Raw genomic sequence first — 13,092 nt, 5'->3', positions numbered from 1 at the left:
AATCAAAAGTCTATCAACATTGACTTTAAAGTTAGTCAAAGACTGAGCTTCCGGAATCCTATGGGATAAAGAGTTCTCAAGTTTCACCACCTTTCGAGGGGGGCAAAAATTCCTCCTGAGTTCTAAATGGTATCCCTCTTATTTTTCAATTGTACTTCCTGGTTCTAGACTCCTCATTTACCCTGTCTATCCCTTTAAGTATTATTAAATTTTCAATGACATCGCTTCTTATTCTTCTGAAGTTTAGAGAATATAGATCCAATTTGCCCAATGTCTCTTCATAGAACAGTTCTGCCATCCTGGGAGCAAGTCTGGTGAACCTTCATTGCACTTCCTCTGTGGCAATAGTATCTTTCCTGAGTTGAGGAAGCCATAATTTCACATAATACTCTAGGTATAGTTTAACCAAGCTTTTATACAATTGAAGCAAAACTTCACTACTCCTGAACTCTCAGCCTCTTGTAACAAAATATAACATGCCATTAATCTTCCTTCCTAATAGTTTGCTGAATGTCCAAATTAACCTTCAGCAATTTATTGATCAGGGCACCCAAGTCTCTCTGCACTTTAAACTCAGTGTTTAAAAAATTCTTTGCATGTCTGTTCTTCCTATCAAAGTGGATAATCTTATTTTTTTCCACATTACATTCCATCTGCAAAGTTCTTCCCAATCACTATGCCTGTCCAGATCCTCCTGAAAATATTTTACATATTCATCCACACACATGACTGCTCAGCTTTGTATCATCTACAAATTTGGAAAGATTATATTTGGTCCACATGATTACTGTGTTTTACATACTGCAAGCTTCTCTCACCTCCTGACTTCTGCCTTTCCCCACACTGCATTGCTATTTGGAGGACTCTTGGTCACTTCATCTAATGTCTCTGTCCCTTTGTGTTTCTTACCTGTACCCAAACAGATTTCACACATTGTCTTCCTGCTCGGAGATCAATCCTTGAATAATTTATTGATCATGACTTCTGCATAATTTCACTTCCTGTTCATTTTTGTTTGTTCTTCCTAAATGTTAAGTGTGCTTGAATGTTCAAACCCAGTTCCAATCACCATGCACCCATGCTTCTGTAATGGCAGTTAGGTCATACCTATGTATCTTTATTTGTATCTATTGATCATTAACCTTATGGTGAATGCTGCGTGCATTCAGGTAGACTGCCCTTAACTTTATCTTTTTGGCATAATTCCGCATTCAAGGCATGCTCAGCTTTGTGTCTCTTCTCTTCTAATCTCTCTCTCAGTTTTTCTGCTTCCAGCTCCGGCCCCCATTTGGGTTACCCCTCAAGCTGCCATCCCCTAGCAAGCTGGTTTAAACTAACCCCGACTGCACTAGCACATTTAGCTGTATGGCTATCAGTCCCAGTCCGGTTAAGGTATAACCTTTTCTCCTTATCTAGGTTGTACTCATCCAGAACTGGCGCCTGTGCCTCAGACATATGGCTCCCTTCCTCTAACACACATTCTCCAGCCATGCATTCAAATGATTGGTCCTCTCATTTTTAAACTCATTAGTATGTGGCACTGGAAATAATCGTGAGATTACTGATCTTGAGGTCCAGCTTTTTAATTTTCTTACAGACTCTCCAAATTTTCCTTTCAGGATCCCTCTGCCTGTCTATACATTCACACCCATGTGGGACCATCACTTCTGGCTGATCAATCTCACCTGAAGGATGTACTACAGTTTGCATTTTCTTTCACTCTGATCTTGCTGCTAGGAATGCAACAACTGGCAATGTCAAATTCTTCATAATGTTCCATTTGACTTACATGAAAAGTTGAATAGTAGCCTGTTTTCAGAATTATAAGATATAAGAGCAGAATTTGGCCATTTGACATATCAAGTACATTCCACAAGTTGATCATGGCTGATATGTTTCTCAACCCTGTTCTCCTGCCTTCTCCCTCTGTGGTGTAGATCCCCTTTACTAATGAAGAACCTATCAATGTGTCTTAAATAAACGCAGTGACTTGGCTTCCACAGCTTTCAATGTCAAATGAGTTCCACAGATTAACCACATTTTGGCTGAAGAAATTCCTCCTCATCTCAGTTCAAAAGGATCTTCCCTTCACCCTGAGACTGTATACCCTAGTCTGCCCTAGCCTCCTGGAAACATCTTCTCCATGTCCACTCTATCCTAACCTTTCATTATTCTTGCTATCAACTTAGTTTTATTTCATGTCTTACAAATAAGGCAACCCTGCACCCTCCCTTCCCCCTACCACCTGCCTATCCTTTCAATGGGATCCATGCATAATTCTTCCGAGCCCCATCCCCTTGCATCGATGCCTACAATCTCATAGCTGCCGATTTCCGTCTGAATTACGGGCTCACGTACCTTGTGTCTTATACTGCACGCATTTAATTGCAACACCCTTGGGACTGTATTGACTGTCTCCTTCTCAATGGTGTCTCTTCATCTGCTGTGTCTAATATTAGATTCCTGAAAGTTGCCATAACCTCTGTCGTGTTACTGGTTCTGAAAACCTTAATAACCTTTTCTAAGCCCCCTCCCCAGCTTTAGCTTCCAATTTTACTCAGCTGAACCCACCTCCCCCTTCTCCTCTATCCCCACTCACTATTTTGTGTAAAGCCCAGTCAAATCCTAGTTATCACATTCACCAGGACTCTTGTCCCAGTGTGACTCGAGTGGAGCACATCGCTTTGGAACAGCTCCCTCCTTCCTCGGTCCTGCTGCCAAGGTCCAATAAATTTCTCCCAGACCAATCTTTGAGCCATGTGTTTACTACTTTAAGCTTGTTGATCCTGTACCAATTTACTCATGGCTTAGGTTGTAATCCAGAGATTATTACCTTTTTGGGTCTGATTTTTAATATAGCCCCTAGTTGCTCATATTCCCTCAGTAGAACCTCTTTCCCTTTTCTACCTATATCATTGGTGCCTACGTGGACATTGAGAGCTGCACCTTTTCCCCTCATTCCAATTTCCTCTGCAACCTAGATGAGAGATCCTGAACCTGGGCACTCGGCAGGCAACACAGCCTTCAGGACTCTTGATCCTGGCCATACAGATCAATGTCTGTCCTTCTCTGATTACAACTACATTTCTCTTGAATGGTTCCCTGTGCCACAGTACTTTGGTTCGTTTGCTCAACTTCACTACAGTCTCCACTTTCATCTGCTCAAGGAGCAAGAATCTCCATCCTGTTAGACAAGTTCAAGGGTTGAGACTCCTTCAGCACTATCTCCTGGATCCCTCCACCTGCCTCGCTCATCATTATATCCTCTTGTCCCTGATCACCTGAATTTGATGTAGTTTATATAAGGAGCGTGACCTAACGAAGAAGCTGCGTGCCAAAAGCTAGTGCTTCCAAATAAACTTGTTGGCCTGTAACCTGGTGTTGTGATTTTTAACTTTGCCTTCTGTAACTCTCCTTTTCCCTGATGTATCATAACATTCAAAACTCAGGCTCCAGCTTACCAATTCTGAGCCGGAGTTAGTCAAGCAACTAAGTTTTTCACTGTTGAACAACACTAGGGTCCACCAGTTCCCACATCATACCGTCATAATACATTACCTGCCTGGCAACTCTATTTTAATAACTTAGTTCTTATTTTGATTTGTAAAAATTTCGTACTGGTCTTTTACTTGCTAAAAATGTGTTGCTGGTTAAAGCACAGCAGGTTAGGCAGCATCCAAGGAACAGGAAATTCGACGTTTCGGGCCAGAGCCCTTCATCAGGAAGGGCTGATGAAGGGCTCTGGCCCAAAACGTCGAATTTCCTGTTCCTTGGATGCTGCCTAACCTGCTGTGCTTTAACCAGCAACACATTTTCAGCTCTGATCTCCAGCATCTGCAGACCTCACTTTTTACTCTTTTACTTGCTAGCCTGTAAGTATTTCCCTTATTTACTATGAATCTGAAAGCAACCTATAATTGTCAAATTAGATGCTATTACCTACCAGTGAACTTCTAGTTTATCTGTGATGCCACTCTTTTGTGCTGAGTCCCTGATCCTGACCTGCAATTTATCCTGTTTCCCCAAGACAAAACCCTTACAAGCTATGGGCCAAAATAAAAAGCAAAAAGCACCTCTACCCCTCTGCACTGAATTCCCACGCTGCCCCCAAATTCCCCAAAATACGTACTCGGGCTGTCTCACTCGATGTAATTTCTCCTTCCTGAAGCTTACTGATCCATCGGTGAGGAATTGGAGTGGGTGAAGAATGTAGTTTGAGTTTCTTAACTGATTTCAGTAATATAGTTTGTAGTTTATTCAGCTCCTAATAAAGTGCTTTGCCTGTGGCGAGACGGAATGTCAGATTAGTGTTTTGCTCATGTTTCACTCTATGCTTTAGATTAGCTTTAATGGCAGTGAAGGGAGGCGAAGAAGAAGACGTTCTTCAGAATCAGATAGTGACTCCGTTTCTGAAGGGAAACGTCCGAAAAAACGTGGGAGACCGCGAACAATTCCGCGTGAAAATATTAAAGGTTTTAGTGATGCTGAAATTCGAAGGTATGTTCTAAATGGTACAAATTTAATGGAACTCATTCTTTTTCATTATATTACGCTAATTGCTTTTATCTCCTCTTTAAAGCTTATTTTGTTAAATATTAGTTTCAAGTTTAGTGGAAATATGTACTTTCTCTATCCTTCTCCAAATCGTGTAATGTTTCAGCTTCAACTGCTTTCTATGGTAACAATTTTCACAGGTTCATCATTCTGGGTGAAGAAATTCCTCCTCATCTTGGTCCTAAATGGTTTATCCTGCATCGTTAGACTGACTTCTGAGTCTGGACTTCCCTGCTTTCTCCATTTACCCTATGTAGTGCTCTTAGAATTTTACAGGTTTTTATGAGATCCCCACTTATTCTACTAAACTCCAGCAAAAATTCCCACATGATTTAATTTCTCCTCATACATCAAGTCTGGTAAACCTTCATTGCACTTCCCCTACAGCAAGAGTATTTGCCCTCAGATAGGGAGACCAAAACTGCACGTAATATTTCAGGTATGGTCTCGCCAAGATCCTGTATAATTGCTACAAGGCATCCCTGCTCTTATTTGAAGCACAACATACCATTTGCCTTCTAGATCACCTGTTCACTGTATGCTTATCCTTGGCAACTAGTGTGCAAGGGCATCTGGGTCTTCTCTCGCATTCCCCTCTCTCAATTTATAGCCATTCAGAAGATCTGCCTTTCTGATTTTGATACTATATTTGTCCACATTACACTGCATCTGCCATTAATTTGTTCATTTAGCTTGTCCAAATAACACTGAAGCATTTCTGCATTCCCCTCACTGCTTACCTTCGCACCCTCTTATACCCTTTGTGGCATGTTCAAATTTGGAGATATTGCATTTAATTCACTCATCCAAATCATTAACAGACATTGTGAATAGCTGCGATCCAACCCCTGATTTTTTTGCAGCATCCCACTATCCACTGCCTACCATTTGGATAAAGATCCATTTATTCCAACTCTTGGTTTCCTATCTGCCAGCCATCTGTTTCAGTTTTAGACATTAATCTCTTACATGGAACTTTGTACACATCAATCTGAAATTCCAAGTAAACTACATTCACTGGCTTCCCTTCTTCAATTGTATTAGTTACATTCCTGAAGAATTCCCATATATTCCCTGAGTGATTTCAGGAAGCATGTTTTTCCTTTTGTAAATCCATGTTAACTGTGTCCGCTCTGCTGCTGTTTTCCAAATGCTTAGTTATTATTCTTTTGTAATGAACTCTCGTATTTTCCCCAATATCAGCATCAGGGTGACTGGTGTGTAAGTGTCAATTATCATTGCCTACTTTCTTAAATAGAGGGGTTACATTCATTCCCCTGTAATTTGTAGAACTGTTCTACAGTCCGTAGAATCTTAGAAGATGGCCAGCAATGTATCTGCTATTTTTAGGGTCATTTTTTCTTGTATTACTGATTTCCTTCAGTACTACCACCTCGTTAAACCCTGTGTTCCCCAACATTTCTCGTATGTTATTTATGTCCTAATTTATCAAGGTAGAGCTAAAATACGTGGTTGATTGGTCAGCCAATTTTTTTTACCCGTGATAAATCCTCGTGGTCTTCAATATTTTCCCTTCACATGTTGATAAAAAGTTTTACTGTCAGTTTTAATTTTCTCTGAAGGCTTACTCTCATACTCTATTTTCTCTTTTTTAATCAATCCCTTTGTCCTGCTTTGCGGAATTCTAGACTGTTCCTACTCCTCAGGTATATTGTTTCTTTTTGGCCAATTTCTATGCCTTGTATGTGGATCTAATACTCTGTCTAATTTCCCCTGTTTTGGCTAACATTCCCATTTTACTTTAATGCATACATTCTAAACTTCAGTGTTTTTTGGCCAAATAAAAATTAAACTCCAGTTGACTTGAGTTTGAAATTAGTGTAGGGTTGAAGCTACACAGTTAACCACATCTGAAAATAGTGAGAAATACGTGATTATGCCCATTCGAAGTTGTATATGATCTGGCTGAATGTGTCAATGCTATTTTGTGTTTATTAGATTTATCAAGAGCTACAAGAAGTTTGGCGGACCTCTGGAAAGGTATGCTTCATGCAAATGCAGTTTGTGTACAAGTGGAGCAACTTATCCTGAATTTGTTTTTTTCCATTACTTTTATCAGTTACAAAACTATAATTAGAAAAATGCATTGTAACCTGATGGATCTTTCATTTCAGGTTAGAAGCAATTGCACGCGATGCTGAACTGGTAGATAAGTCAGAGGTTGATCTCAGGCGGTTAGGAGAGATGGTGCACAATGGCTGTATCAAAGCTCTGCGAGAGTCCACCGGCCAGGAGAAAACAGGTATCCATTATAGTTCACAATACATTTCAGAATTATCAATGTCAGTAGAAGGATGGACTAAACTTGAACAAATTATAAATATTATAGGTCAATGAGTAGCCCTCTCACCTCCCAGAAGGTGATGGGCATATGTCTTAGACATCAAAATTGAAGCCCTACCAACTTCAGTTCAGGTTGACATTAAATTCTCTCCATTTTGAAGAAGATCAAGGTAGTCAGTCCCTGTGACTGGGCCAGTATTCATCTATGAACTGGTGCCACTAAAACAGACCAACTGGTCATCATAATAAAACTGCCAAATTTCCTGCATTGCAACAGTGGCTACATTTAAAGCCAGTGGAACACTTTTTGGGCCATCCTAATTTTATGAAAGGTACTATAAAATGGATGCCTTTCTTCCTTACCTTGTGGTACAACTGCCCAGGGAGAAGATAAACACAAGTATTGTAGGGAAAACCTTTAATGGTAAACAGCCTGTTTTGCAGGCTGTTCATTGTGATGCATAAATAGAGCTCTATATTCTGCCTTTTATTTTAATGCATTCCACTTAAAATATATGTTTATCATCATATTGACTTCATATAGGTTGAAGGCCAAATAGTACTTTCAGCTTCCAATTTTTACCAAGCATTGAGTTTTGTGTTCAAATTTTCCTTGTTTTGAAAACTTACCACACAAGTTCTTGGGAGATTATTTTTATCAAAAAGTGGAAACTGGAAATGCTGCATTTTCTAGAAGCTGAGCGAATTTAGTTTAAACTACTTGAGTATGTTCACTGGTCTGACCTTTTGGTGTGAATTATAATTTAAATTAAGAAGTTGACACCTTGAAAATGACAGCTGTCCACCACCTTTTGAAACAACCAGGGATGAGCAAGAAATGGTAGCATCTCAAGAATAAGGCAGAAAACAGTAGCAGGCTATTTACCCCATCAATTACCATTTCGCTTCGGGTTGTTTCTTAACTTAAAGCAAAGACAAGACATATTTAGTTTCTATTCACCTCACCCGTATCCATGAGACAGCCCGGTCAAGAATAACTAAGGCAAAAATTAAAATGTTTGTTACTTATGGAACCTGATTCTTAATGTTATTTCCGGGATTGAATGTGTATTGTTACACTGTTAGTCAGCTTTCTGGTATTATTGCTGATCTGCTGCTGCTCTTCAAGCATGCAAAAGGTCAATCATGGAGTCATACAGCACGGAAACAAACCCTTTGGTGCAACTCATCCTATTTGACCAAATCCCTGCCTGCATTTGGCCCATATTCCTCTAAACCTTTCCTATTCATGTACTTGTCCAAATATCTTTTAAATGTAACTGCTATAGCATCTACCACTTCTTCTGGCAGTTCATTCTACAAACGAACCATCTACCGTGTGAAAAGGCTACCCTCCGGTTCCTTTTAAATTTTTCTCTCACCTTAAAAATATGCCCCCTAGTTTTGAACTCCCCCACCGTAGGAAAAAGACCTTTGCTATTCATCTTATTTATGTCTCTCATGATTTTATAAACCTCTATAAGGTCACCCCTCAACCTGCTGCACTCCAGTGAAGTAAGTCCCGGTCTATCCGGCCACTCCCTGTAACTCAAATCATCCAGTCCTGGCAGCATTCTTGCAAATCTTTTCTGAATCTTCTCCAATTTCCTTCCTACAGCAAGGCTGCCAGAACTGTACACAGTAAAGAACTCCAAAGATGGCCTCACCAGAGTCCTAGACAACCGCCACACATCATCCCAGTTCACATACTCAATGGTCTGAGCAATGAAGGCAAGCATGCTAAATGCTGTCTTAATCACCAGTCTACCTGTGATGCAACTTCCAAGGAACTAAGTACTCAAACCTCTAGGTGTCTCTGTTTGACAGCGATCTACCCAGGGCCCTACCATCAACTATAAAACTCCTGGCTTTGTTCGTCTTAGGAAAATGCAATACCTTGCATTTATGTAACTTGAACTCCATCTGCCACTCCTCAGCCCATTGGCTCAATTGATCAAGTTCCCTTTGAAATCTTAGATAACCCTTCTGTCAGTCTACTATACCACCAATTTCGGTGTCATCCACAGAACTTACTAACTTTGTCTGCTAAATTCTCATCCAAATTGTTTATATAAGGGACAAACAACACTGGACTCAGCGCTGATCCTTGTGGAACACTGCTGGTCACAGGCCTCCAGTCTGAAAAACAACCCTCCACCAGTACCCCCTCTCCTACTTTCAAGCTAATTTTGAAATTACTTGGTAAGCTCTGTCTGAATCCCCTATGATCTAATTTCTCTAGCCAGTCTACTGTGCTGAACCTTGTCAAAGACTTTACATGTAGGCAACATCTACTGCTCTGTTCTCATCTATCTTTTTGGTCACAACTTGAAAATCAGTTCCTTTAATGTAACTGAACCCGAATATGATGTTTGGTCTTGAAAAAGAGTTTTTGAAATGCGTTCTATATCAGTAATAAAAGTATCTGAATATTGTATTTGAAACAGCTGCAAGGCGTGGGAAAGTAAAGGGGCCAACATTCCGAATCTCGGGTGTTCAGGTGAACGCTAAGCTAGTCATTGCTCATGAAGAGGAACTGGCACCTTTGCACAAATCCATTCCACCAGACCCAGAGGACAGGAAGAAGTAAGTTATTGTATTAATTAAATGCTATGCTGAATTATTATTACTGCTGTCACTCAGTGTTTCACATTCTGAAGCGATAGTTATGTATCTCAGAAATTACATTTTACAGAAAGAAAATTCCACATGATATTCAGTGATCTGCTCAGCTGTGCTATTTAATTAGTAATACCTTAAGCTAAGTGGACTTCATTACAAAATTGTCTCTTACATGATTCGTTTATATGTTTTAAGCTGAAGTGATTTCAAGCAGTCCTATTGGTGTAAGTTCAATGATCGAATTGATTGATTGAATCTTGCATTCAGTTTGAGTGAGGGAAGAGTTGATCCACAGTTAGTATGTTAAATTTAAATAATGGTGACTTCAAGGGCATGAATGCAGGAGTATCTAATGTGGACTTGTGGATTAGTTTAAGGGTTAAGCTAGTACCAATCCTTGTGCAGACGTCCTAGATGATGCTTCAGAATTCATAAAATAGATACATTCCAAGAAAGAAAATTCCATCGGTAGGACTCTCCTTCTCTGGTTATCTGAAAAAATTAATGTGATAAGTTTTCATGATAGGTTATTTGGAAACTAGTTTTAAAGTGAGCAGATCCTTGTATAACTTTCAGGGTGATTTGTTTCATTCTAGTAAACCTTTCTTGTGCTCCCTCCATGGCCAGAAGATCCTTTATCAAGTATGGAGGTTCTCTAGTTGTAGTCTCGCCAGGACATTCCTGCTGTTGTAGTTGAACTGTGACATACCATTTGCTTTCTTTACTGTCTGCTGCAGCTGCATACTTACCTTCATCGACCTGTGCACCTGAACACCCAGGTCTCGCTGCACCTGCCCCTCCCCAAACTATCGTTATTCGTGTAATAATCTGTCCTTCTGTTTTTGCTAGCAGAGTGGATAACGTCGCATTTATCCACGTTTTATCTGTCATTTAGTTGTCCATTCTGTCAACTTATCCAAATTGCACTGAAGCATCTCTGCATCCTCCTCACAGCTCACCGTCCCCACCCAGCTTTGTGTCAACCAAAGCTTGGAGATATTACATTTAGTTCCCTCATGACACCCAATCGCATATTCTTGAATCAGATATTCTTTAATTTTAAATACTAACCTCTAGTATGTTCCCCCTATCATTGGGCGGCATGGTGGCACAGTGGTTAAGCACTGCTGCCTCACAATGCCAGAGACCCGGGTTCAATTCCCGCCTCAGATGACTGTCTGTAGTAGTTTGTACATTCTCCCCGTGTCTGCGTGGGTTTCCTCCAGGTGCTCTGGTTTCCTCCCACAGTCCAAAAATGTGCAGGTTAGGTGAATTGGCCATGATAAATTGCCCGTAGTGTTAGGTGAAGGGGTAAATGTCGAAGAATGGGTCTGGATGGGTTGTGCTTCGGTGGGTCGGTGTGGATTTATTGGGCTAAAAGGCCTGTTTCTTTAGTTTTAAATGCTAACCTCTAATATGTTCCCCCTATCAATTCTATTGGTCCTCAAAAAATTCCAGTAGATTAGTTGAGCATGATTTCCCTTTCACAAATCTATGCTGACTCTGAATGCTCCTGTCAATGTTTTCCAAGTGCTCAACTAGTAAATTTTTTATATTGGACACTAGGATTTTCCCCACTAACGATATCCGTCTAACCTGTCTATAGTTTCCTTTTTATCTCTGCCTTTTTTATATAATGCAGTTATATTAGCTACTCTCTAATCTATAGGAATGGTTCCAGAATCTAGAGTTTTGAAATACAATCACCGATGTATCCACTGTTTCGAGGCGCCCCTTCCTTAAGTACTCTGGGATGTAAATCATTGGATTATGGCATCTATCAGCCTTTTATCCCATCAGTTTCCTCAGCAACATTTCCCTACTTATACTGATGGCCTCTAGTTCCTCCCTCTGATGAGAATCTGTATTCCCCAATGTTTTTGTGATGTTATTTGTCTCCGACCTTGTGCAGTTCAAAGCACAGATCATCGAGAGCAATGGCCTGCCATCTCTATTCTTTCCCTGCTTCTGGCTGTAGGGAATGTACGTTTTCACAAAACATCTTTTGATCTGCACACACCTTAGAGGCTTTTACAACCCATTTGTATGTTTCCTTCAAGATTACTCTCGTACTTTTTTTCCTCTTAATCATTTCTTTCGTCCTCTTCTGCTGAAATCTAAGCTGCTTTGAATCTGTGGGTATGTGATATTTTTTGTCCATTTTGTACACCCTTCCTTGGATCTAATACCATCTTTAATTTCCCATGTTAGCTATGGTCAGGCCACCTTTCCTGTTTGTTTTGTACCACATAGAATGAAAATTCTTGCAGTTTCTTCATTTACTGATTAAATGTTTTCTGTTGCCTATCCTTATGCATCCCTTAAGTGATATTCTGCAATTAATCATGAACTCTCAATTCATACAGTCAGCATTTCCTTGATTTAGGTTCAGGACTCTAATCTTATAATCAGCTAGGTCACTCTCCATCTTAATGAAGAACTCTATCACACTATGGTCACTTTTCCCCAAGAGGGCCTTTCACAGTTAGATTGCCAATTATTGCTTTCGCTTCACACAATACCCAGTCTAGGATGGCTTGTTCTCTAGTTTGTTCATCAACGTATTGATTCAGAAAGCCATCCTGCACTTACCTGAGGAATTCTTCCTCTATGACATTGTTACTGATTTGATTGGCTTAATTTATATGCATATTAAAATCATTCATAATTACAGCTGTACCTTTATAGTTTGCATCTCAGAAACAGGTTATTTTTGGAAAGAGAACCATTTAGAAGGTTAGCAAGGGTGCAAGTTTCTTTCAAAGATATACACAGGTCTTTCAGAGAAAAAAAGCTTATGAGAGCAGCGATGCAGGTGAGCAGCCTCCAAAAGGGCTACAGAAAGGAAGCCCTGGATGTTTTTCAAGTTAATCAGAAAAGAGCCCCAGAAACAAAAGTGTCACTGTGGAAGATATGCAGCAAAGCTATTAAATGCATGGGTTTAAGGAGCACACTTTGAGAAGTAAATGAGCTGTCTTAACAGTTTAAATAAATTTCCTATGAAGAGCCCTTAACTGAAGAAGTTAGCATTAAGTGGATAAGGAAGTTGGCTGGTATACCAAGTATACCAAGTATACCTTGTTTTCTCTGAAAAAGGAACATGAAAGTTGAAATGGAGTGACACTTCATTGAGGTTTAAGGTTGTTGCTGAGGGTGAAAGGGTTGAAGCTTAATTAGATTAACAATTATTCAAAAAGGAGGAAGGTGGAATGCAAGGAGCTACAATCCATTAGCCTGTCTGTGATAGGGAAGATGTTGAAAGCTGTAACAATTCAACACTTTGAAGAGCTTGAGATAATCAAGGTAAACGAACTTTGTGAGAGGAAAATCACGTGTAACCAATTTATTGGAGTCCTTTGAGGAAGTAGCATGTGCTGTGGATAAAGGGAACCAGTGGATTTACTGTACTTAGATTTCCAGAAGGCATTTTATAAGGCTCCATGACACAGATTGTTTGGAAATCTCATAGTGTAGAGTGTCACTTATTGGCATGGACAGACAATTGGCAAGCTAACAGCAAACAAGAGAGTAGGCATAAAATGGATCTTTTTCTGATTTAGCAAAATATAATGAGTGGTTTGCCATAGGGATCACTGCTGGGTTCAACTTTTT

The 13,092-nt window shown here is 39.9% G+C and overlaps 1 protein-coding gene across 3 annotated transcripts in view; it reads left to right on the top strand.

Moving 5' to 3' along the window:
- chd1 (chromodomain helicase DNA binding protein 1) overlaps nt 1-13,092 on the top strand; it is a 196,167-nt gene that overhangs the window by 157,018 nt on the left and 26,057 nt on the right. For all 3 annotated transcript variants that reach the window (XM_060836961.1, XM_060836967.1, XM_060836952.1), the window contains exons 24-27: nt 4,340-4,497; nt 6,514-6,555; nt 6,690-6,817; nt 9,306-9,444. In XM_060836961.1, the coding sequence (XP_060692944.1) occupies nt 4,340-4,497; nt 6,514-6,555; nt 6,690-6,817; nt 9,306-9,444 (467 nt within the window). The remainder of the gene's footprint in view (nt 1-4,339; nt 4,498-6,513; nt 6,556-6,689; nt 6,818-9,305; nt 9,445-13,092) is intronic.

This window comes from Hemiscyllium ocellatum, chromosome 2 (assembly GCF_020745735.1).
Source record: "Hemiscyllium ocellatum isolate sHemOce1 chromosome 2, sHemOce1.pat.X.cur, whole genome shotgun sequence".
Lineage (NCBI taxonomy): Eukaryota > Metazoa > Chordata > Chondrichthyes > Orectolobiformes > Hemiscylliidae > Hemiscyllium > Hemiscyllium ocellatum.
This window is presented reverse-complemented; position numbering and strand designations above follow the sequence as displayed.